At 34.6% G+C, this 24793-nt stretch overlaps 1 protein-coding gene across 3 annotated transcripts in view; it reads left to right on the forward strand.

Moving 5' to 3' along the window:
* The window catches only part of SLC35F5 (solute carrier family 35 member F5), a 36648-nt gene extending 13024 nt beyond the window's left edge, over positions 1-23624 (forward strand). For 2 of the 3 annotated variants that reach the window (XM_019731128.2, XM_074335450.1), the window contains exons 8-16: positions 2103-2184; positions 2859-2946; positions 4837-4901; positions 6821-6925; positions 10129-10288; positions 13980-14070; positions 17256-17410; positions 17942-18035; positions 23194-23624. In XM_019731128.2, the coding sequence (XP_019586687.2) occupies positions 2103-2184; positions 2859-2946; positions 4837-4901; positions 6821-6925; positions 10129-10288; positions 13980-14070; positions 17256-17410; positions 17942-18017 (822 nt within the window). In that variant the 3' untranslated portion in view covers positions 18018-18035; positions 23194-23624. The remainder of the gene's footprint in view (positions 1-2102; positions 2185-2858; positions 2947-4836; positions 4902-6820; positions 6926-10128; positions 10289-13979; positions 14071-17255; positions 17411-17941; positions 18036-23193) is intronic. The other variant, XR_012497388.1, reaches the window with a different exon arrangement.
* Positions 23625-24793: the final 1169 nt, after the last annotated feature.

The raw sequence follows: 24793 nt of genomic DNA on the forward strand, positions 1-24793 counted from the left end.
AATTTTTAAGCATTTTAATTTACACTAGTCACATTTCAGTTGCTCAGTAGCCCACATGTGGCTAGTGGCTAGTGTACTGGACAGTGTAGGTCAAAAGGAGTTAATGATTACTGTATTTGCCTGTCCGCTAATGTTGTTTTGTGTCATTAGGGTTTATGATGTTTTATTATTTTCTGTTAAATAAAATTTAGGTCATATAGGCTTTACCGTGAATACCTTTTATTATAATTTAAAAAAGATTACCATTCATGAAATAATTAGGTATTATATAAATTATTTGAAATCAATTAATTATTAGTAAGTGGTTTTTCTGAACCCTGGCATAATGAAAGGAAAAATTGTAAAGGAAATTTTTATTGGCGGATAATTGAGATGGGTCTTCTTTTGTGATGAGGGTACCTTGGGTTTGAGCCAGACAATGCAGTTTTGGGAAAGGTGGAGAATGGGAAGGTCTTTCTGGACAGAGTTCATAGCTAATGAAGAGTTGTTAGGATCTTTGAATGCCTGCTATACAAATGATCTGTTTTCATTTCTTTTTCTTGTATTAGCAGAGACCAGTGAGATTGTTTGGAAAATGAGTACAGTATTTTAGTATTAAAGTGGTGAGGAAAGTGGGTCAAGAAAGCTACTTATCGCTGAAAAGCATCATCTATTCTTACAGAAAATCTCCAAAAGATAATTAAGGGCAGAATCTTCTGCCTCTTTTCTAGCACTTCAACTACAAGCAGATCGTGGCTCCGATCATCATACATGTCTGTTGGATATTGCCAGTCTTACTGAGAGCTGCCTCATGTGTCCTTTAGGTAGTACAGTGAAATGATCTCGGGAGGCAGAGGACTACGGGTGGAATCAGATCCATTTGCCATAGTTTCACTCTGGCTTCAGCCTTGCGTACAATATAGATTGAATGGAGACTACTAGACTCTCAGCTGTCTGCTACCTTCTAGCAGCGTTCTAAGATCAGGTGTCAATACTGCTGCTTTGAAATATAAATACGAATAATTACACTACTCACTTAGCTACAGGTTCTAAGAGAGATCGAGAGACAAGTCATTCTTCAGTGGAATATCATTATCTAGTCAGTGTGTTTAAGTAACTGAGATGCAGCAAACAGACAAGTAGTTAATTTACTTGGATTGACTCAGCAATCTGTTTCTTAGAATACATGTCAGTGACACTCATGCACAGATGCCCCAGCAGGCATACACTATATTTAATGTTCGTGGTAGCATTGTATGAAGTAGTCAAAAAGTGTCTGTCAACAGAAAGGTGGGTGAGTTGTGGTAATGTGCATTTAGAATATCCGATATCAGTGAAAATAAATGAACTTTGGATATACACGCGCAAGACAGACACACCGAGACACGCATACACATTGGGCTTCCTCAAAAGAGGTCGTATCCTCTAAATCAAAGTGGACACAGGATTGGGAATATAAGGATGTCCTAGCCTAGATGAGAAAAAGGGAAGAAGAAAAAAGTCCGCATAGCCTGGAAACTTACTTTATTATATCCAAAGTTATGACGACTCTTTGTATTGTGTCACCAAACTGAGAATCAGAAACAATTACAATTAGCCAGTAAATTCACAATTTTTTTAGACATTTTTATTTTCCAAAGTGAATATAGCCTTTTATTTGGTCAATGTAGCTAACTAGCTAGTTCCATCCATCCCCATCAGCATCATCTTTTTCAATAGATTTTTTTCATCATGCTGTATTCATCTGTACATATTTTAATGTTTGAAAATTTTCTCCAACTTAAATTTGATTTAGATAAACTTAATACAGTGATAGCAGTAGTTGGATAAAGCACACTTTAAAGTTGATTTAATATTAAATTTTATCCTTGTTTTAAGACTTGAATGCTAATTTTTAACCAACTATGGTTAATTTCTTAAGGGAAATTGGATAGCAAAAATCATAAGTCTGATTATAATTGTTTGTCATGTTTTGGGGCCTGTGCTTTTTCAACATAAAGCAGATTTTAAAACCTCTCATGATAACAGTGTTTAGGGAAAGAAAAAAGGAGGGAACTATAAATTTTTATAACAAATATAAACATGTCATTCATTAGATTTTTCTTTGTTTTCTATTTCTTTAGTGGTTTTTGGCAAATTTCTCATATCAAGAAGCACTTTCAGACACACAAGTTGCTATAGTTAATATTTTGTCCTCAACTTCTGGTAAGAAATGGATCTTTAAAATCTGCATTATAGATTGATATATTTTTTATATATATAGTATGTGTGCATATATGCATATTTTTATCTTGTTATAATTTTTTTCTTCTGCTGTCATTGCATTAGTGTTTTATAACTACTTCTTAATCTTTATCATTTTATGCTATAGCCTTGTGCTATTTATATTTCTTCCAATACTTTATACAGTATTTTTTTATAACAATAAAGTTTTACAGGTTGGCTCTTTGTATTATAGCTGTTTTTATTTCACATATTCTTTCTAAAGATCTTTTTCTAGACCCTTTGGCTAAATGTAATTGCTTGTTTCAGAACTATAATTTGCCCTATGAAAGGTGTTTTATTTTAAAAATTGAATCACTTTCCAAATCTGGAAGATAAAAACGTATTTTTGAGACTGTAAAAATAACTTTAGCACACATGCTTGATTATGTTGAAGTCAGAATGTTATTCTGAAGGCTCATTTAATTCTTTTGTTAGTTGAAAATAAAAGGACTAGATCTGTATCGTTGAAATAAACATGGTTTAGTTTAGAGGCTGTTTTTGCCTCGGTAACTGCAGTCTTATTCTTAGTTACTTAAAAATGACAAAATTGGCAATAAATAATTTGGGCAGTATTTAAGCTAACGTGTCTTTTCTTCATCCTTTTCTCTCCATAGGGCTTTTTACCTTAATCCTTGCTGCAGTGTTTCCAAGTAACAGTGGAGATAGATTTACTCTTTCTAAACTGTTAGCTGTAATTTTAAGGTAAGAAGATAGTGTAATAGCTGGTTTACTCTGCTTAAACATAACGATGTTTAAAATTTTTCTGGTAGTGATAGAGGATAATTTATAGTATAGTATACTGGATAGGCAAAGAACGATGAGGGTAGCAGGAGGTTTTCAATGGACTTTTGCTACTCAGTCCTGTGTCTCTATCTTTAAAACTTCCTGGGGAGGGTAAATGGCGGGAAGGACCCCAAGGCAGTTTTGGTTTCCATTCATGTGACTGCACACCTACTAAGTATGTACTGACATGAGCATTTAAGTTAGTGTGGCGACCGGGTCCCATAACCCCCAAGTTTCTGTTTCTTTTTCCTAAAACAAGTGCCCCTTTTTGTTTTGGTTTTGGTTTTCACTTCTCGCACTCTAGGAGTCTAACATGCAGTATTCACTGAGTGTCTTAGCCTTATTTTTTCAGCTATTTTCTGTATAATTTGGCAGGTTTGTATTACTGTATAACCTCAGTATTGTGGATAACTATATTTACATTTTTAGTTAACTTTGTGTACGTTTATCTTGGCTTCCCTATGAGATTGTATATACTCGAAGGCAGGAGCCTTGTTTTATATTCCTTTGTGTCACCAAGGCCTAGCATAGGGCTTTGCTCACTGATGTGTTGGTTTGATAAAGTTACTGTTTTTGTGAGAGAAAATAAGAAATCAGAGTAGGTAGCAAATTAAGAGAAAAAAAAAATCTCTTAATTTAATGAAGAGATTAGTATTAGCTATCAGAGTTGGGTTTGAATCAGAACTCTGCTCTTTGTCCCTGGGCACTACTTGTATGAGGATTTCGTAGATAAGAAAAGGATGATACTATCGTCTACTTTGAAGCCTTGCTTTGAGGTTTGGATGGATATATATAAAATGCGATTATCATAGAGACCGGTACTTGGTAATCAATCATAAGTGGTAGGTCTTATTATTTATCATGAGATATAAAGGTAAAATAATCATGGTAGTTTCCATGGTTGACCCAACTTATTTACTGTTTAGACTTTACGACCACTAGGAACTTATTGTTATACATGATTGGCTAATGTTATATTCAAACACATTTTTGCATTAGGGAAATACAATATATTTATATTAGAGAAGTAAATGAGGTTTTATTCAGATTTAGTCAAAATTTATGCTAATTTCTAAGTTTTCTTTGCACTATCTTCTTTTTTCCCCCTTTGTACTATCTTGATAAAGGTAGATAGATGCATAGAAATAGAAAGGCAATATAAGACGTGTGAGGATAGGAACCACGTCTCTTGTCTATTGCTATAACCCAGAGCTTAGCTCAATAAGTAACAATTGAATGAAGGAATGATCTCTGATTTTTCTACATACTTCCTTAGGTCTTATTTTTATGCATTAAAATAATGCGATTAATTTAATTATTTAAATATTTAAGGATAGTTTTACTGTTAATTCAAATTTTACCAATAAGAAAGTGTTAATGCCATTACTAGGTTTATATGGATTTAGTATATGTGTATCTCCAAAAGAAAAATTGGAAAAGACATGATAAGTTGGCTAATTCTTTCCTAATTGGAAACAGATAGCATAACACTGGATTCTGGAAGCAGACTGTCTGTGTTTCAATCCCAGCTGTGATTTTGGTCAAGTTACTTCCTCTCTTTGTGCATTAGTTTTTCTCCTATATAAAATGGGAATGGTAATAACAGTAATATCTTCCTAAAGGTAATATTGTGCATTTTGTATGGATTAAATGCATTCATGTAAGATAGTACTAGTTAAATCACTAATTCTTTGACAGTACCCAAGGTTGAGATTAGACTTGATCATTTGTAAATAATTTGTGTCTTTATGATTAGCCCTTTTAAGCAATGTATTATTTTGCTCATCAGTAATGACTGTTGTCTCATAGCATTGGAGGTGTTGTACTGGTAAACCTGTCAGGGTCTGAAAAATCTGCCGGAAGAAATACAATAGGTATGTTTCTGATGCTGCATTCTTTCTGTTAGAGTATACAATAAAGTTTTATGCATATCTTCATCATCACACACACACACACACACACACACACACACACACACACGGTGGGTGTGAACAAGGTCTTTTTAAAAACTTTTCCTTTGGAAATAATGTTAAAAAATTCAAAAATGGTTCACAGATTTTTCATATAGCCTTCACCCAGATTCTCTGTTAACTATGTACATCACAGTAGTACAGTTATAAAAATCAGGAATTAACATTCATTACAATAACATCTAATTTCTGTAGATCCCTTTCAAGCTTCACCATTTTTTTCACTAATGTTCTTTTTCTGCTCCAGGATCACTTGTTACATTTAGTTGTCATGTCTCCTTAGTTTCCTTTAATCTGGAACTGTCCCTCAGTCTTTTTTTGTCTTTCATAACTGTAACACTATTGAAGGATATTTTCCAGTTTTGTAGACTGTCCCTCAGTTTGGGTTTGTCTGATATTTTCTTATGGTTAAATTTATGTTGTGCACTTTTGGTAAGAATACCATGGAAGTGATACTGTGTCCTGATCAGGACGTTGTATCAGAAGGCACGTGATATTGATGTTACTAGTGACATTACTAATGATGATAATTTTAAGATGGAGTCTGCCAGGTTGCTCCTGTGTAAAACTAGTAAGTTTTCCTTTTGTAAGTAAGAAACATCTTCTAGGGAAATACTGAGACTATACAAATATCCTGTTTCTATCATACTTGCACCCACTGATTTTGTCATTTCACTCTTAATTATTGCCCAAAACAGTACAACTATGGTAAACACTTAATTTTTGATCCATTGTTTAGATTTAAGAGAAACAAAAGCAATCAGAACCCAGCTTAATGGATTCCCTTTGGATACTTTAGATATTTGAATTTTATTGAATACAACAATGCTTTCTAAACCATTCCTGGTTATTGCCCAGTGAACTGTGTCTAGAATTGCCTCACCTCTTTCCCATCTAGAGCAGCTTTGTGTGTGTAAAATAATAAATGTGTTTGTTGTGTGCGTGTGAGACTTTATGGAGAGACTTCCCCTTTGCTTGATTTAATAAAACATTGAACTTTTAGATAATTCATTAAAGTATTGAATATGGTCAATACTCAATGCCAATACTTGGCAGACAGCACCTTATTTAGCTGGTTTTAAATGCTTACTTAAATGTTTTTAAGAATGAGTTAATGCATTGAAGAGCATCAATGTATATTATGCATGTACTGTGAGCCCTGCATTATGTTAGATCTTTTGGAACATTATAAAGCATAAATTATGTGTTTGCAGTTTTCAACGAATTCTTGATTTTAATCAGTATGTGAGATTGACAAAATGAAGCCACTAGAGAATAAAATAATACCACATTTAACTACAGTGAAGTATTAAATTATCTAAAATAGAAGACAGGTAGAATGGAAATATAACAGAATAGGAAGAGGATGCTTTGTGGCAGATGGGACTTCAACAGGGCCTTGCAGATGGTAGTGATATATGTGAAAAGTGATGCATGGTGGTGGGGAGAACAGTACAAGCAACAGCTTAGAGAGGGAAAGAAGCCTTTCTGTCTGTCAGGTGGCAAAATTGTTTATGTAAAGGAAAAATAGGAATTTTGCATTCCAAAATTAAAAGAAAGCACTAATTATATGAGTTTTAGTATTATAACATGCATAAGTGGTTAGATCATTGACAGGAATGTTTTTGCAGGTTTTGTTTATACTTTACATTCCTTCCTATACTCCTGGAGGACAAGGATGGAGGGGGGGTGTACTTTATCTGTTTTTCATATTTGTGTACTCATTTCTTGAAATAGGAGCTGACACATTGTTAGATTTCAAATGTGTGAGTCAAATGAGTTAATGAACATATGCTTTTAAATCATTGTATTGATTTTTACAGGTTCCATTTGGTCTCTTGTTGGAGCCATGCTCTATGCTGTCTATATTGTTATGATTAAGAGAAAGGTAGACAGAGAAGATAAATTGGATATCCCAATGTTCTTTGGTAAGAATATGCTTAACTTGTTAAGACTGTTTACTCTGAATGATTAACTTAGGGTTTTGTTTTTGTTTTTGGGGAGGTAATAGGGAAGCCTTTTCTCCCCCTTCCATGTGGTTGTCTAAGACCATCAGATTTTAAAGATTACAAAGTCCAATCTCAATGTTTTTCTCTTGCCTTGTCCTGCACAATTATGCACCTCTGAAGGAATGGCCGTTCCTTCAGTGTGAGGTAAAAAAAAGAAATTCTTCCTAATGCCTTTTTCGCACTAATGTCTTCAGCCTATGAGTCAGATGTTTTCCTCATTGATATGACAGAATCCTGCTGTTATAAGCACGTGAGACTATACCTGTTGTAGTATACATTTTGCTATTTTTGGATGGGGGAAGCTGCCCCAAAATGATATGTAAAATACTGTTCTAGTCTATGTACTTATTTTCATTAAAAACTGTGAGCCATTTAAAGGGCTTTGCATTTGCACTTTAAGACTCAGACTCTTTTATGACAAATTTTTCATATTATCTAATTATAGTTCATAGCATCCATTCTTAATTTTGGTAAATAAAATACCTGATATGATTTATAAAGTCTCCTAAGCTCATTATAAAACTTATTCTATCTGTAGGGTATCTGTGGATATCTCCCAAGAGATACCTGAATACCAATAGGAGAAGAAGCCTGGTGATGAGGGTTCAAAGTTCAGCTTACAGGGAATCTGTAGACCTGGAATATAGCTGTTATAACTTCATTTATCTCATACTCATCTGAAAAATGAGGAAACTGGGCTACCTCAGCAGCTTCTAAGCTGATTTACAGAAGTTCTGGAGAAGGTTGGGAAGGCAGGGAGTTGCATCCATGGGTCTGGTTCTCGGACTCCTTCGCTGCTTCAACTGGGACAGCTCTGCTTTGTCGTACTTTTTGCATTATAATTTAATTTGTAGAGAAGATTTTTATGCTAAAACAGTTGGAATATCTTCACCTAAAGTTTAGCAAAAATAAAACGTTTGAAAAGCCACAAACTAAAATGAGTGATCACTCAAGTTCCTTTTAGAGAATTCAATAAATATACCTTAAATATGAAGATCATTTTAATAATGTCTTATTTTAGAGTCATAGAAAATTCCATCCAGATGGAATGAAATGCTAATATTTTTGGAGCGTTCTTTTTTAAGATCAGTAACTTTGAAGAAAAATTGCTTTATTTTCTAGTTAATACAGTACACATAAACATGTAACTTGATTAGTCTTCTTCACTTGTGGCGTGATATAGAAAGTAATATTGATTTGATTGGGCTTTAGGATAGGTAAGATTAGCAAAGAAGAAGTTATACTGGAATGTGGAGGGGTCTTTAGGCTGGAGAAACGAGCAGAGCAGAGCAGGGAGCAGATGTGTGTGACTGTGCTGGAGTGTTGTTCACTTTGGGGAAGAACAGGAAGGTAGGCAGGCCAGATTCTGAGGATCTGCGATTGGGACCTATGCCTGTGGATCGTAATTATGTGGGATTTTGTAGGATAATTCAGGGACTAGAAAATATATTTGGTTCTTGATAATGCCAAATGTCAGCATTTTAATTACAACATCTTAATGTCATGCACGCCTTTTAGGTCATAAGTCCCTTCTGTATGTGTGTCATTTTGTTTGATTTTATTTTTAAAATAAAATCACTAGATATCTTAAATTGGGTTTCCTAGAGGCAGGATATAAGGCAAGGACTTAGTGTGGGTGATTTATTGAGGGAGTGCTCTGCAGGAAAAACTGGCAAGGGAGTGAGAGAAGCAGGATAGAGAAGGGAAAGAACCACATGGTCTCAGGTACCCTTGGGGTTTGGCTCAGTTCCTGGCAGGTAGGGGATAAGGGGTCGGGGATCGAGGAGGAGCAGGAGCAGGTAGTAGGTCTAGGCACTCCTCAGAGATGAGATGGCCCGGCCTTCTGTGAGCCATTAGGATTTCGACCATAAGGGCTGACTGACTGTGTGAGTCCTCTATCAGGCAGTCATTGGCTGCGGAGGGCGTGGGGTGGGCAGGGGTGTGAACTCCCTGGGAAAGGCAGACTTGTTTGCTCTCCCAGGACAGTTCCTCAGAGAAGGCTGGTGGCTGTGAGGCTTTAGCAGCAGGTAGAGACTGGGTGCTCCAGTCCTGTTTCACCAGGCAACCTGAATGCTAGTTTGTTATTTAGCAGCAGATCTAAAATATCTACATACTGTAATTTAACTTTAAGAAAGCTCTATAGTTACCTCATGGATCTCATAGTGGATCTGTGATGTTAAACTGTATAGAAAGTGCAGTAAAAATTACTATAAAATTATAATAATGTTTCTTTACATTCACATGTATTTAGTCATAGATAAACTTACATTCCTGTAATAATAATAGCTAGCCTTTATTAACTGTTTACTCTTTGCCAGGTACTGTCCTATATTTTATGTGTTTTATCTAATCTTTCTTGTAACCTAATTAAATATTCTTGTACACTTATAGATTGCAAAACTGAGGCTTAACAGAGGTTCTGCGTCTTGGCTAATGTTCACACTGCTAGTGCGTGATGGAGCTGGCTCGGAACAGGGCACTCACTGCAGAACACACACTTTTAACCACTGAACGTTGCAGCCTTCTTTTATAAGCAGTCAGTCTGTGCTTAGTCCACACATTGACTATTTGTATATGTATATTATCTCACTAACTAATTAATGAGCTCTGGGAAGGCAGGAACCAAGAATTTTATCTTTTTTTTGAATCTTGCTCCATTATTCCTAGTGTAGCACAGGTACTTTCAATTTATGAATTGTACTTTTAACTATAAATTGAATCAGAGCAAACCATACAATTCCTCGTAATTAATTTAGGCTGAATCTACAAACACACAAACACACTGTTTATTTCTTTAAGTTCTAGGACACTATATTACAAGTAGCTAAAGTTACGAACTCTTTTCTTTGAATTGTTTTAAGTGGTTTATTGTGCAGTGGCTGCTCCATGCAGTGTGGACAGTTGAACCTTGAAGACTCAGTGATCACCAGTTACTTGATGCAATTTTTTCTGTTGTGGAGTTACCCACAGGACTGGCTTTGAAAACAAAGAAACAGGAATTCCAGTTAAGGAAACCTGGTGGAGCCCTTTGTGCAAAATCTAATGTTTTCTAATTATAGAATTATAAGTTTAGAAAATTTAAATCACAGCTACTAACTTTTGTCTCTTTTATACATATTTAGGTTTTGTAGGTCTGTTTAATCTGCTGCTCTTATGGCCAGGTTTCTTTTTACTTCATTATACTGGATTTGAGGACTTTGAGTTTCCCAATAAAGTAGTATTAATGTGCATTATCATTAATGGCCTTATTGGAACAGTTCTCTCAGAGTTCCTGTGGTTGTGGTATGTACTATTTATTGCCCTATGTTTTATTAGTTATCAGTTTATGGACTTGTGGATAGTTTAAGCATTTATATTCCTTTTGTCTTCTGATGGCCCTTCTGTGCACCTTCTCACCCCACACACTTAATTTAATACAGTAACTACATTAGAGCAGGAGCTTTGATTTTTTATTTTTAACTTCTAATTACCCATTGTATAGAGTAGTGTTTTATATATGAAAGGAGATCAATACATATTGAATGAATGAATGAATGATCTATATTTGTAAAAGTGTTTTTGGAAGTAGAGTATTATGTAAATGAAAGGTGTCATCTCATGAACATCGAAACTTACAAGATGTGTATCCCAAGTTTCAATAACATGAGTTATTAAGTGAGAATCTGGGGGACTTTAAGAGCCTTTGCTTATTTAAGAAACTTTGTTTGGTTATTCATAGACTTTTTTGTTCTGTTTATTCTCAGGACTTTCCATGTGGGTGATTCAGATGTGTAAACCCTAAACTCTGATTGGTCATGTTAACGTACTTTGAAATGTTATAATCTCAAATAAGTTAATATAGGATAATAATCCTAAAATAGTTTGAAGACTGTCATGTATAGAGTTTAAGAAACCTTTCAAATATAAAGCTTGATACTTAGTTCTGTTTCCACCTAATAGGAACTTAAAAAGAATCACAAGTTGTACTTAAAGCCCTAAATGAATTATATTATATGCCAGTTAAGACTACTGACTAGTTTTCCATTGCAAAAACTGTAACAAAAGTCACGTTTTGTGTGAAGTCTTCCTTAATGCTCTGCCTACACTTCTCCCTCCTCCACAGTTAAGGAAATATCTCAGTTTTCTTCATACCCTCCACACTCACTCCCTTTCATGTAGTATTTAAAGATTTACTTTGTGTTGTAGTATTTTATGTACTTATGTTAAATTCCTTTGCTAATCTAAAACTTTCTGATATCAGAATCCATTTACTCATTTTTTCATCTTTCATTACATGCATTTTAGGTGCTCACTTTTTTTAACCAAAAAGAGTTACACGTATTATTTTGTATATTAATATATATCATGTCGCTCTTATTATCTTGTCTCATCATTTCTTTTGTTCTGTCATTTCTCTTACCTCTCTCCACTCTGTTCTGAGCAGGTATAACTACTTACTGGTTGTGTTTTGATTGAACTTAGTTGAACCGTAAGGAATTCTTGATCTTTAACCATTTTTGACTGCAGTTTCATATGGTTCAACCCAGTGAACCATAAGCTTTAAATAATTATGCACTCTCTGTATTTTAATACGAGGTCATATTCTCGAGTTTTCTAAGTTTAGTTTAAATTAGAAAATTTCAAAGAAAGGCATTTTTCCATATTTGAAAGAAATAATTAAATTTTTCTTTGGATGTTAGACTAAAGGGTTTAGTATGGTCCTTATTATTAATACATTGAAATTCATAGTAGACATGAACTGTGCCACCTACAAATATTAAAATGCTCATTTTTTATTAAGAGCTTTATTTTTAATGAATATATGCAATAGTTTCATTATGTGCAGCAGAATTTAATGTAGGCTTTGGGGACTGTCAAATATGAGTGGCGACATGTAATCTCTATTATGTGAAATTTTGGAGTTTGTTCCCTTGGAAAATTTTACATTTAACGAAGTAATAAATAACATATTTTAGAATATTTTATTATTTTTTTAACTTTTTTTAAAATGTAAGAGTAATACATGCAAAAGTGTACAAAAGGATTCACGATGAAAAGGAAATCTTCCTTTTACCCCAAATTTCCATTCTTTTTTACACAGAGGCAACCGCTATTAACGTCTAAACCTTCTATAATGTTTACTATACATGCAGAAGTGTAAATAAGTCTCTTCATTTACCACTGAATTTGTTTTATTTTGAACACATAAACGGGAGTATACTATGGATATTTTTCTGTAATTTACTTTTTTTCCACAAATTGTTTGTCTTATACATCTTTACATGTTAGCACTTAAAGCCTGTATTAGCATTTAATGCATTATATTTCAATCCACTATGTAACATAATGGATAGAACATAATGTGTTTTACCAGTTCCTTATTGAGAGACATTTTACATTTTCAGTCTTTTGCTTTGTAAATAATATACTATTGAATATCCTCATATAAGACTTTGCATATATATGAAGCATTCTATAGGATAAAAGCCTGTAAGTGGAAAAGACTGAGCTACACAAGTAGACTTTAGATTTTGATAATTGCAAAGTCCTTCTCCACAGTTTATATTCCCAACTGTGTATATGAGTGTTTATTATTGAGTAGTTAAATTGCACACTGGAAGTCGTATATTATGATCAAAGCTGTGTTTATCCTTACCTGCGATAGATTTTTCTGAACCTTAAGGAGGTTTAATTTTCAGATATACTTCTACACTCATGTGTTTAAGAGTATGGTAACAACACAGCAATTAAGTTAATAAGTAATGAAACAAACATATCCCTTAAACTCTAGGAGGTGTTGGTAATTCAAAACAACTATAACAAGTATATCAGACTTTTTGTGACTGCGTTTTGCATTATAAATTTCTAAGAACATATGCTGCATTAATATATATATCACATATATATCATATATGTTATATATGTGATATATATTATATATACATATATATATTTCCCCCACAAACCTCATTTCATAGAGCAGCTCATGGGTAGTAGGAACCACTATACTTGAGTTCTCTTTACTGCATTAGTAAGAATTAATTGTCCAGCCTCTATTGATTACTTCAAGTGACACTTTATCAAGAGATGGCCCCTTTTATTGCAGTAGCATTATTAATCCTTACATATACTGAGCTAAAATTTACTTGCCTACAATTTCCATGAGTCTGTAATTCGAATTACATACATTATAGTTTTATTTTGGGTTATAATTCGCTTTTTTCTTACACAGTCAAATGATTGGTCTTTATAAATGGCTTATCTATTGGTATAATGCTTTCCTTCATTTTTTCCTTCAAGTAAACAAAATTATGTACAGAGTGATATTTCAGACTTTGATACCAATATTGATAGTTCAAGATGAAAACAAAATGAAGAGCTTCGTTTTTGTTTAGAAAAATTGCTAGGGAAATGGAAAATAACAAGGAAATATCCTTAAAAATACTCCGTTTTTTTTTTTCTTTCTTTTTGATGTTAAACCAAACCAAAAGAGCAACACCGTCTAAAGTAGTGTTTCAATTTTAGTTCTCATGAGAGTGAGGTGTTTTGCTTTGATGACAGATTCACATATTGGCTTATCACTTTCTTAAAGTCTTATGTTACGAGGTATTCTGCAATTTTAATAAAGCTATCTCCTTTGTTAGTTAAGTATCCTCACACAACTATAAGAACTCTTTCAACAGTTTTGTAAAAAATGTTCATGAAATATAAGCTAGACATCCAAAGTTGAATAATATCTGTAAGTAGATATTGAAAATAGCATAAAATACCTCAAAGTTTTTATACTGACATATTTGGATTTTTAATATTTGAAGATAAACTTTAAGAATTGTCTCAGTAACTTTATTATTTATTATCTCAGTCCATCCTGAGCTTTTATTTTTGTTCCTGATCTCTCATATTTATATTGTAGAATAGTTTTTGATCATTGTTTTTCTTTGGTTCTTTTCCTTTTTTAATATGGGAATGTCTGTTTTCTGTTTTTGATTTTTAGGGGCTGCTTTCTTACCTCATCCCTGATAGGCACACTTGCACTAAGCCTTACGATACCTCTGTCCATAATAGCTGACATGTGCATGCAAAAGGTAAGGCGAACTGTTTATTAGATGTTTCATGTATTATTAAAATGGAGCTAATGAAAGTTAAGGGATATGACGCAATTATAAAGGATACAACTGTAAATAATACTACTACAGATGTGAGACACATGAACAGTGCTGCTTCTCAGTGATTGCTCATTTCTGTCTGGACTCAGCAGGGCAGCCTTCCCTGTTTTATAAAGTCCTGGTCTGGATGCTGGGATTCTTGTATAAGTGTGGGCAATATTGCAAACATTGCAGGAAGGAGGATCTGTGTCCCTCCCAGTAGCCTGAAGGGAGAAGTTTTTTCTAGTGCTCTGAGAGGTGAGAGGGAGAATAGATTGTGCCATTGGGTAATGCCAAAATATGTAGTGTAGCTACTTATCACCTGGTTCAATATTTGTAAGCTTTTAACTCCAAGTATTAAGTAACACAATTGTGTGTGTGCGCGCGTGTGGGGTGGGGGTGGGGAAAGAGGTTGCTTTCATATAACTGGAAGAGGAAATACTTGAAAGCCCAAAGGCTTACGCTGTGTAGAAGTTATAATCAGATTTTTAAAGCTATTTTTCTTTAGATCTTTGTGCAGTTTTTAGGATAAAAGGCAGAATACTCTCAATAATACATATCTTCTTTATTTAAAAAAAAATCTGTGCTGATATTTAACTTTGTTTTACGGTTCAGTAAATTCTTATTTGTCATGGTTAAAAATGGACATCTCCTTAAGTGAGAATTATCTTATGTACCATGCATTTTCAAATAGTGTGACTATAATAAAATATACATAATACTAAAGTAACACATATTAGATTCTTTTATAGATTTAAATAATATCCAAGTCCTACATCTCAGGGTCGTGATCTTGAATATCAGTCAAAATTGTTCTAGTGAAACTGCTTGTTAGAGAATTTCGGTAGACCACTGGGTAAATGAACTTTACCACACTGATATTTTGAAAACATCAGCTTTTGTAGATTTGAGAAATAAAAATTGAAGGTTAATTTTAGGGAATTTAAAAAAAAAGAATTATCACAGGAGATCTAGTTTATTAAATGATTGTGTACTTTGTTTAATCAAATATTTTAAGATGAAGGTAAAACACAAGAAAAAGGAAACTACATGGGTATGTAATACATTACAAAAACATAACCAAACAGTATTTTCTTGATTGCCTTCACATCTATTAATATCATTAGGCAACCATTTAAATGAGTAGCCTGGGCCTTTGATGGGAATTGAGGGTAGGAATATACCTGCTGGGAAAAGTGACAGGGTGTACCCCAGACCTCTACAAGAAACATTATAGGAGATACCTACTTTCATGTTTTGTTTTGTTTTTATTCTAATAGCCATAGAAACCATATTTATATAGTTTCTGAAATTTTAGAATTCATTAACATTTATTGTACTTATATTGGTTATTTTAGCCTATTTATAGTTGATATTTTTGTATAAGAAGAAGCATCCCCAATCATAATCAGATCTATATTCAGATGTATTCAGGAATTAGACTTTTTTATTTACATAGGGAATTTTCTTTTTTAATAAATGTTTTCATTTTAAAAAATTGCCTTGTTAGCTTCTTAAAAATCAAATTAGAAGTTTTTTATTATGTGGCAACATATAAATAACTGCATTGTTAAAAGTGAACTTTGCCTTTAAAAGTCATCTGGGGTTTTACTTACTTTTGTAAAGTTTGCTGTTCTTCAGTTATAAAATAGGGTTTTTTGTTGAATATTCATGAAATCATGCTGTCAAGTATCTACATTTTAAACTCTCATTAGTTATAAACTGTTCATACTTTTTTGATCTTCCGTTATTTTAGTACATCATGGTTTTTTTAGATTATTAAGTATTTTTTAGATTATTAAGCAAATATTCTAAGAATATGTTATGCCAATAATTGGATAACAACATGTAAGCTTTTTATTTTCTCTTATGGACTGCTGTTTCCTGGGCATTTGTAGGCTGACTCAGCCTGTGTATGTGTGTACCATATAAACAGGCCATGCATGTTAAAAGTTTTCAGTCATTATTCATGTTTTACGCATTGTGAGTTCCTCATAAAAACCATTATACTCACAGAACCTCTTCACTCTGACTAATGGTGTAATGAAATGACATAGTATATGTTTCCCACCAGAGGGAGTCTGCCTATGATTCTAAATCTTGTTTTTTAAACGCTTAAAGAAGGCAAGCAGTTTTTCCTCCCTGTTTGAAAGGTAGGAGTTACTATTTTTGTCATTATTTTGAAAGCAAACCACCAGTGTGTTGGAGCTAAGTCTCAGTAATTAATCAGTGCAGGCTTTTTGGCAATTGTTTTAGATATTAGTTGAATCTAGGTGGTAAAGGTAAACTAGTGAAAGAAAAGAATGATTTTTTTTTTTTTTTGGTAACTTTATGGTTCTCATTTTTAATTTTCTTGATAACCCTTATCAAATGATGGATTGACAAGTCAGACTTGGTGATGCCTGAGTCTGCACCTCGGAGGCTCTGCTTGCAGCTTGTCTTCTGCAGCTCACATTTCTTAGTGAAAGTATTCCTGTCTGTAGTCTTTATTTTACTTAGTCATGATTTCCTTTTGAATTTTTTAATTTGTTACTAGATAACTGAGCTCGTTTGAAGTGTTAGGATTAGACTTTGTTGCAAATTTTTAGTAAAAGGCTTGCATAAGTTGCAGTTAGAGAGTTTCATCTGTTTTCGGTACTGTTTTAAGAGAAGAACTGTAGCATAACACTTTGCAACTAGAGCAGAACATAGTTTTTAAAAATGTGGGTTCCGATGATGACTTCAGAAACAAGGGAAGGATCAACTTGAGAAGAGGCAGTAATCAGTAAAGAAAAAAAGGGCAAAGTGATGTCTACGACAAAAGCTTCAAGTTTCATGATTCTGTTCTTAGACCTGTGCTATGCTTAATATATGAAAAGCAGCATGCTTTCCTGACTTTCCTTTAGGCTGTTTTCTAATTGAAAAGTATTAATGTTGGTAATTTAAGAAAGTGGTTAGTACATTGAAGTCCTGAATCCTAATATTTAATAATAATGTACTTAGTAATGTATTGTCAATGCTTAGTGTTATTTTCTTTGTGTTTTAACTTATTCCTGCTACTTTTCATAAATGGAAAACTTCTGTTAACGGAAAAAATTGTCTTCATGATAATTGTGGAGTACTTTTTTTCTATCTCTTATTTTTAGGTGCAGTTTTCTTGGTTATTTTTTGCAGGCGCTATCCCTGTATTTTTTTCATTTTTTATTGTAACTCTCCTATGCCATTATAACAATTGGGATCCTGTGATGGTGGGAATCAGAAGAATTTTTGCCTTTATATGCAGAAAACATCGAATTCAGAGGTAGGTTTAATTACAATATAAGTGAAAAATAATGCTTGCTAAATAAACTAGGAATCATATCATGCTGGCCTAGGTTTTAGAGATTTTATGAAGAAGTATTGAATAGTACATAATTTATACATGCACTATGCCAGATAAAATTAGAATAATTTATTCAGATCCTTTGGGTGATAAGATAGTTTCTTCACAACTACTTTAAAAAAATGTTTTGACTCACAGATAAAGCCAAAGTACTTACTGTTCTGCTATAATGAATTTAAATGTAGAAAATTTTTATTGATTTTAACAAAAATTCATAATAAAATATAACATTGCCTCAAATTTTCTTTTCTTTCTTTCTTTCTTTCTTTTTTTTTTTTTTTAAGAGAGAAACCTTTTTACAGTCTACCATAAAAAGAACTTGGAACAAAGTTGTTGGAAAATTTTGCCCTAGTCTTAGTTCTGACCTCACGGCTTCAGCCATGGAATAGATCATTTTTAAGGTTTTTTCCAGCTCTAAAGCTTTCCTTAACTATTGTCTTATTTTAAAAGGGTTCCAGAAGACAGTGAACAGTGTGAGAGTCTGATTCCTATGCACAGTGTTTCTCAGGAGGATGGAACTAGTTAGCTGTCGTCTGTAGTCCAGGTTTGTATGTTGGCTGATATTAGTATTGAATAAGGTTCTAATTCTTATGAAGTCTGCCAATTAAGTTTGCGAACTCATCCTAGAAAAAGTGCTACATACCTCATTGCTGAATATCACTCTGGTCACCTTTGAACTACTTCCCTTGGGAAGCTATGCACCGATGCCAGAGCCTAGTCCACCCTTCAAAGCAATTTTGGAACTCTTTTTCTGGAATGGCCATCAGAGGTGTTGTCGTATTATCCTTGATGTCTTGAATGTCATCAAAATGTCTTCCTTTCAATATTTCCTTTATCTTTGGGTAAAGAAAGAACTCGTTGGGGTCCATATCAGGAGGTTAGGGAGGGTGTTCCAATACAGTTATTTTTTTACTGGCTAAAAACTCCCTCACAGGCAGTGCTGTGTGAGCTGGTGCATTGTTGTGATGCAAGAGCCATGAATTGTTGGCGAAAAGTTCAGGTCGTTTTTGTCTAACTTTTTCACACAGCCTTTTCAGCACTTCCAAATAGTAAACATGGTTAACTGTCCAGTTGGTACAAATTCATAATGAATAATCCCTCTGATGTCAAAAAAGGTTAGCAGCTTTGTTGCAACAAGTTCGCAATCTTAATTGTCAGACCTCATATGGATGCATGTCTTTTCAAATTAGTATTTTGGGTTTCTTTGGATAAATACCCAGAAGTGGGATTATTGGGTCCTTCTCTGTCTCTTGTTACAGACTTTATTTTTAAAGTCTATTTTGTTTGGTATAAGTATTGCTTCCCCAGCTTCTACCCCAGCCCCCCATTTTCATGAAATATCTTTTCCCCATCCCTTTACTTTCAGTCTGTATGTGTCTTTTAATCTAAAGTGAGTTTCTTGTAGGCAGCCTGTGTAAGGGTCTTGTTTTCTTACGATTCAGCCACACCATGTCTTTTGATCGGAGCATTTAATCCATTTACATTTAATGTAATTGTTGATAAATATGTAGTTATTGCCACTTTATTTTCATATTTTTGATGTTTCTTCTTCTTCTCCTCCTTCTTCTCCTCCTCCTCCTCTGAAGTCCTTCTAACATTCCTTGTAATACTAGTTTTGTGGTGATAAATCCTTTAACTTTTTCTTGTCTGGGAAGCTCTTTATCTGCCCTTCATTTCTAAATGATAGCTTTGCTGAGTAGAGTAATCTTGGTTGTAGGTCCTGGCTTTTCATTACTTTGAATATTTCGTGCCAGTGCTTTCTGACCTGCAAAGTTTCTGTCGAGAAATCAGCTGACAGTCTTATGGGTGCCTTTGGAGGTAACTAACTGCTTTTTTCTTGCTGTTTTTAAGATTCTCTATTTGTCTTTAATCTTTGGCCTTTCAATGATGATATAACTTGGTGTGGGCCTCTTTGGGTTCATCTTGTTTGGGACTCTCTTCACTTCCTGGGCTTATATATATATATATTTCCTTTGCCAGGTTAGGGAAGTTTTCTGTCATTATTTCTTCAAATAGGTTCTCAATTCCTGGCTTTCTCTCTCCTCCTGGTACCTCAGTGATGCGAATATTGGTATGCTTGTCCGTACCAATTGATGTCCCAGAGGTCCATTAAACTATCTTTATTTTTTTTGGATTCTTTTTTGTTCTTGCTGTTCTGGTTGGGTGTTTTTTACTACCTTAACTTCTAAATCTATGCTTCAATCCTCTGCTTCACCTTATCTACTATTGAATCCCTCTAATGTGTTCTTCATTTTAGTTATTGTATTCTTCATTTTTGAATGGTTCTGTTTTAATGGTGATGGCTTAATTTTTCTTTCTTATCTCTTTGTTTGAAGTTCTTGCTGAGATCATGAAGGATGCTTATAACCAGTGTTTTGAACTCTGCATTTGGTAGATTGGTTGTCTCCATTTTGTTTAGTTCATTTTCTGGAGCTTTGTTCTTTTCTTTAATTTGGGACATGTTTCTTTGTCTCCCATTTTGGCTGCCTCCCTGTGTTTATGTATTAGGTAGAACTGCTATGTCTCCCAGTGTTAGTGGAGTGGCCTTGTGTGGTAAGTGTGTGGAGCCCCTTGGTGCCGTCTCCCTGGTCACTTGAGCCACGTGCTGCTGGTGTGTCCCTTTTATGTGTTGTGTACACCTTCCTGTTGTGGTTGAGTCTTAATTGCTGTTGGTGCGTCAGTGGGAGGAATTGACCCTCACCTGATTGATCGTGAAGACTGGTCATGACTACAGCTGAGGAGCTGTTGTGCAAGGGCTGACCCTACAGAGCAGGATTTGCTTTAGAATCCTGGGCAGGATTCTGGTCCCTGCCCAGTCTGCCCTGCCCAGTCTGCCATTTGTGGAGGTGGTTGAGAGGTGCTCTGAAATGGTCTGATGCTGGACACTGGGTGTGTTGGTTCTGGGGTGTCTTGGAAGGGGCTCTAGGGTAGGCAAAGGTCAGCTGCTAGCCTGTGCCCAGCCGACTGGACACTATAAAGTGATCTGCGCATGGTTGCCACTTGTGCTGGGCTTGGAGGTGCCAGTGAGAGGCTAAGCTGGGAACTGAGGCCAACTGCCACTAGTACCCAGCTTGGGGTTGCTTAGCAAGAGGTACTGGGCATGCTGATGCCACATGCTGCTTGTTTGGAGTTTGTGAACCTTTGAGAGGTTTTACAAAAGTACTCAGCATGAGCCAAGACAGGCCATTTGTATGGAAAAGCCACTGGCTTGGGAGGGCCTGCAAGTTGGGGTGGGGGGACAGGGTCTCAAGGAATCACCAGGGTGGGGTGAACAGTGTTAGCCAGTTTGATGGAGACTCAGCTATCATGCATGCCTGGGAGTGCAGGTGGGTTTAGGGGAGGGCTCAACAAAGGAACAATGGTTTCTTCCAGCCCTTTTATCAGGGAGAAAGCTGCCCCTCCACCCCTTGCTCTGAAGCCAGACAATTCAGTTCCTCCCTGCATATCCCTGGCACTTTTTGAGCTGCTGCCCCAGTGCAGGAGCTCAGAGCGAGGGAATTCGTCATCAAGTAAGTTCATGTGCCGGCCCTTTAAGAGGAATGTTTGGGACTCCTGCAGCCCTTCGTCTCACTCAACCACAATCTCCACTGGTTTTCAAAGTCAGAAGTTGTGGCGGCTTATCTATTTAGCATTGGAAACCTTGGGATGGGGAGCCTGGTGTGGGGCTGGGACCCTTCACTCTTCATGGGGGGGACCTCTGTAGCCGAGACACCCCTCTGATTTTTAACTGCCACACAGGGTGTGAGAGCAACTTGTTCCACATCTCTGCCTCTCCTCCAGTCTCATACAGCTTCTTCTGTATGTCCTTAGTTATAGGACTTCTGTTTGGCTAGACTTTAGGTGATTCTCAGTGATGGTTATTCTGTAGTTTAGTTGTAATTGCGATGTGTTCATGGGAGGAGGTGAGGCCAGCGTTTACCTATTCCACTATCTTGACCGGGGACTTCTCCATTTTTCTTTTTTTTTAATTTTAAGAATTATTATCTTTTATATGTCTTACATGACAGAAAAAGTACATATTTTATGTTTAACTGAATGAGTGCTTGAGATACATTTAATATGTGTTTTTGGGAGTTACAAAAGTGATTATGTATTTATTTAGAATGAGAGACCACAATAAATTACTGAAATTCTGGTAATTCAGGCCCCTTTTTTCTGAGATAACTTTAGGCAATTTAGATTGAAATGTTTCCTGATTTCAATTGGGCTTCCCTTCCTCACCTAGAACATTGAACAACTCCTGTCAACTCCTTGCACTCACATTGGCCTTGAAACTTATGTAAATTCTTCATGGTAAATTTGCATCTAGCCTAAAGCTAATTGCATTGGTTTTGGGTTTTTCTGTGATTGGTCCTTTTTTATTCTGTTATAATGGTTATACATGCAAAGAGTTAGAGTTCTATAAAACGTATTATACAAAGTAGCTGTCCTGCTCTGCACCAGCTATCCTGCTTTCATTCTTTTCCCATTCTTAGGAATCACTTTAATCGTAGTCGATTCTTTTGATATTTTCCTCCTTGTCTTTCTAAGTATCATGCTTATACGTCTTTATCTTGATTTTTCAGTTTTAGGCATCTTCAGTTGATTTTTCCCACTATGGTAAATGAAGATACATTACTCTTCAGTTTCCCCCGCCTCTGCTCCCACCCCACTTGACCTGCTACCCAACCTCCTATGCCATTCGTTCCTCCTCATCATACTAGTATGGTTATTACATAATTTTGGATAGACCTATAATCAGTATTTACATTATTATGACTGTATAAATGTTACTTTTACCTGAACCATATCGTATTGTGCCTGGCATACTCCAATCCAGAGACCCTTTGTTACTACCTTTTTAGAGAATAAATCTCAAATCTTCTCCTGGGAGAGACAATTGACACTTGCCCAACTGAAAAGTAAGGGGAGGGCATCTGAGTGTCTCACTGCTTTTTGTATAAAATTTGTACTAATCTGCCTGTTTTTAGGTGTTTCTTCACCTTACAGAGCTATCTGGTCATAGTTTTCCATTGGTAGCTAAGAGTTAGTTGCTCTTTTCTTGTCCCTGATCTTCTTCTTGTCCATGTGGTTTATTCCTTTAAAAACAAAAACAAAAACAAAAACACCCTTTATTGTCTTTTTACTGAAGTTTTAGGAACAGAGTGGGACTAAATATGTATTTATTTGCCATCTTTAAATTTTCAAAAATACACATAGTTATTCTTTAAAGTTTTTTATTGATATAACTTATACATTTTCCATTCCTAGTAGGCTGTGTATTATTCCCATACTCATACTCATATCCACCCACACACAGACAAAGTTTCAGTATTTTTGGAAGTGAGCTGGAGAGAGGAGATAGTGAGGACTAACGCAAATGGACTACAGTAAAGCAGAACAGGTTGGGTAGGAGTCTTTGTCTCAACACGGGTAGTGGTGCAATACCCATGGTTAAACTGTTATTACGTGACCTTTAAGTAGCATTGGATGTCAGCTTTTGACATTGTTTTATAACTCCCTTTCATGAATTCCTAGTACTCAGCTCAAGTTCAAGTATCCAGTTGTATATATATACAAAACACCATATATGTATACATATGGTGTTTGATACATATATTTCAATGTTAAGATAATTTGCTTTTTAAAATGTAAGCTATAGAAAAATTAAAGCTATGACAGTTGTGATCTAATGATGATTTTGTGTTTGTTTTTATTTTCAGCTTGACAATGGAACATTATACAGCGAAGAGATAATCTTTGGCAAGTTTTTGTAGAAAAATGTTTCAGTGCCTAGTCTGAAAAATAACAGTTTCAGTTCTTTGGAACTCTAAAATATATTTTCCTCATATTGATTTTCTTCATTTTCATAATGAAGTACTTTGCTATGTAGCTGTGTATATATTACTACAGTTAGAGGAAGTTTCAGTCCAAATCCATCTAAAGGACCAACCTGCCTTACACATCTCAAGGAATTCAGCTGATGAAATAATCTGAACTAATCAAAGAATAAAATCTTAATGTTCTGGAGACTTTACACATTTTATTTGTTATATGCTGGACTATATTATGAAAATGTTTTCAAGAAATCAGTTAAGTATGTAGATCAGTGTTTGTTACAGGTAAAATGCTAAAATAAACTGCCTATAATAGGTATGGATTCTGTTTTTGAATTTTGTAGAATATTGCAGATTAATAATGCAAGAAATGTTTGTGTAACAAGTATGTTCACACAAATTTGGTGGGGATTGAGAAAATATTTGAGAAAAGATCTGGTTCCCTTACACTACATATGCTGTATTCTTTCATAGCATTAGGTGCCTTGTATTTTAAATCTGTGACAAACCATGACAGATTTTTAAAGGGGAAGTATTGTAAAATGAAGAGTTGTGTATTTCTAAAGGTTGTATTGATGTAAATTTAATTGATAAAGCTCTGATTCATTTAGAGTTTTGAAGAAATATTCTCTCTTCAATTAAGACATTTTCATAATGGAATGATTTAAATTGAAGTGACAGAGTATTATTAAAATAAAATGTTTATATATACTTATCTATTACAGATCTATCAGTTGATTTCTGATTTTTCTCACATGTAAATGTGCCAAATTACTATAGAACTGGATGCCTCTTCTTTAAATAATTCTAGTTTTTCTTTAAATACATTTTTAAAGGTTAAAATACCAAAGAAGGAAGGCAAAAAGAAATTCTACTTTAAAAATTACATTTGAATCTTTCCCCTACCATGCTTAAATATAAAATACTCCTAATTTTAACCCTTAAACTTAGGTCTTTATATCCCTACTGTGGAACTGCTCCTGACTGTTCACTGTAGACATCAGTGGATGAATGTGCATCTCAGGATTCCTCTGGGCTTTTGGTTAATCAGAACCAACTTCCTTTTCAAGTTTTGGAGAATAGTTTATTTCTCTTCAGAATTTCCTAACAAATTAAAATTTTAAAAATCCCCTTTGCAGTGTTTACTTTCAGTTTGCCTTGTTCATTCTTAAAATTGCTTTGGGGTTGTCGTGAGTCTAAAATGGAATTTAGCCATCTTTGTGCTTGTCTTGAGAACTTTTATATTAATTTGAAAGATAGTTTATAATATTAAATTTAAAATATAGACAGTTATTCTATTTGATGCCACCAATTATCTTATTAAGCTAAAAATAATATTGATTTTGTTAGCTTGACACAGGGTAACAGCATATAAAGAATGTGGACTTCTAAGGAATTTTCTCCTAAGAAGAACTTCACGAAGTAACATTTCAATTACTCAAAGACTAATTTTGGTTGAAATTCATTATCTAACCACCTCTACTTT

Source organism: Rhinolophus sinicus, linkage group LG01 (genome assembly GCF_036562045.2).
Source record: "Rhinolophus sinicus isolate RSC01 linkage group LG01, ASM3656204v1, whole genome shotgun sequence".
Lineage (NCBI taxonomy): Eukaryota > Metazoa > Chordata > Mammalia > Chiroptera > Rhinolophidae > Rhinolophus > Rhinolophus sinicus.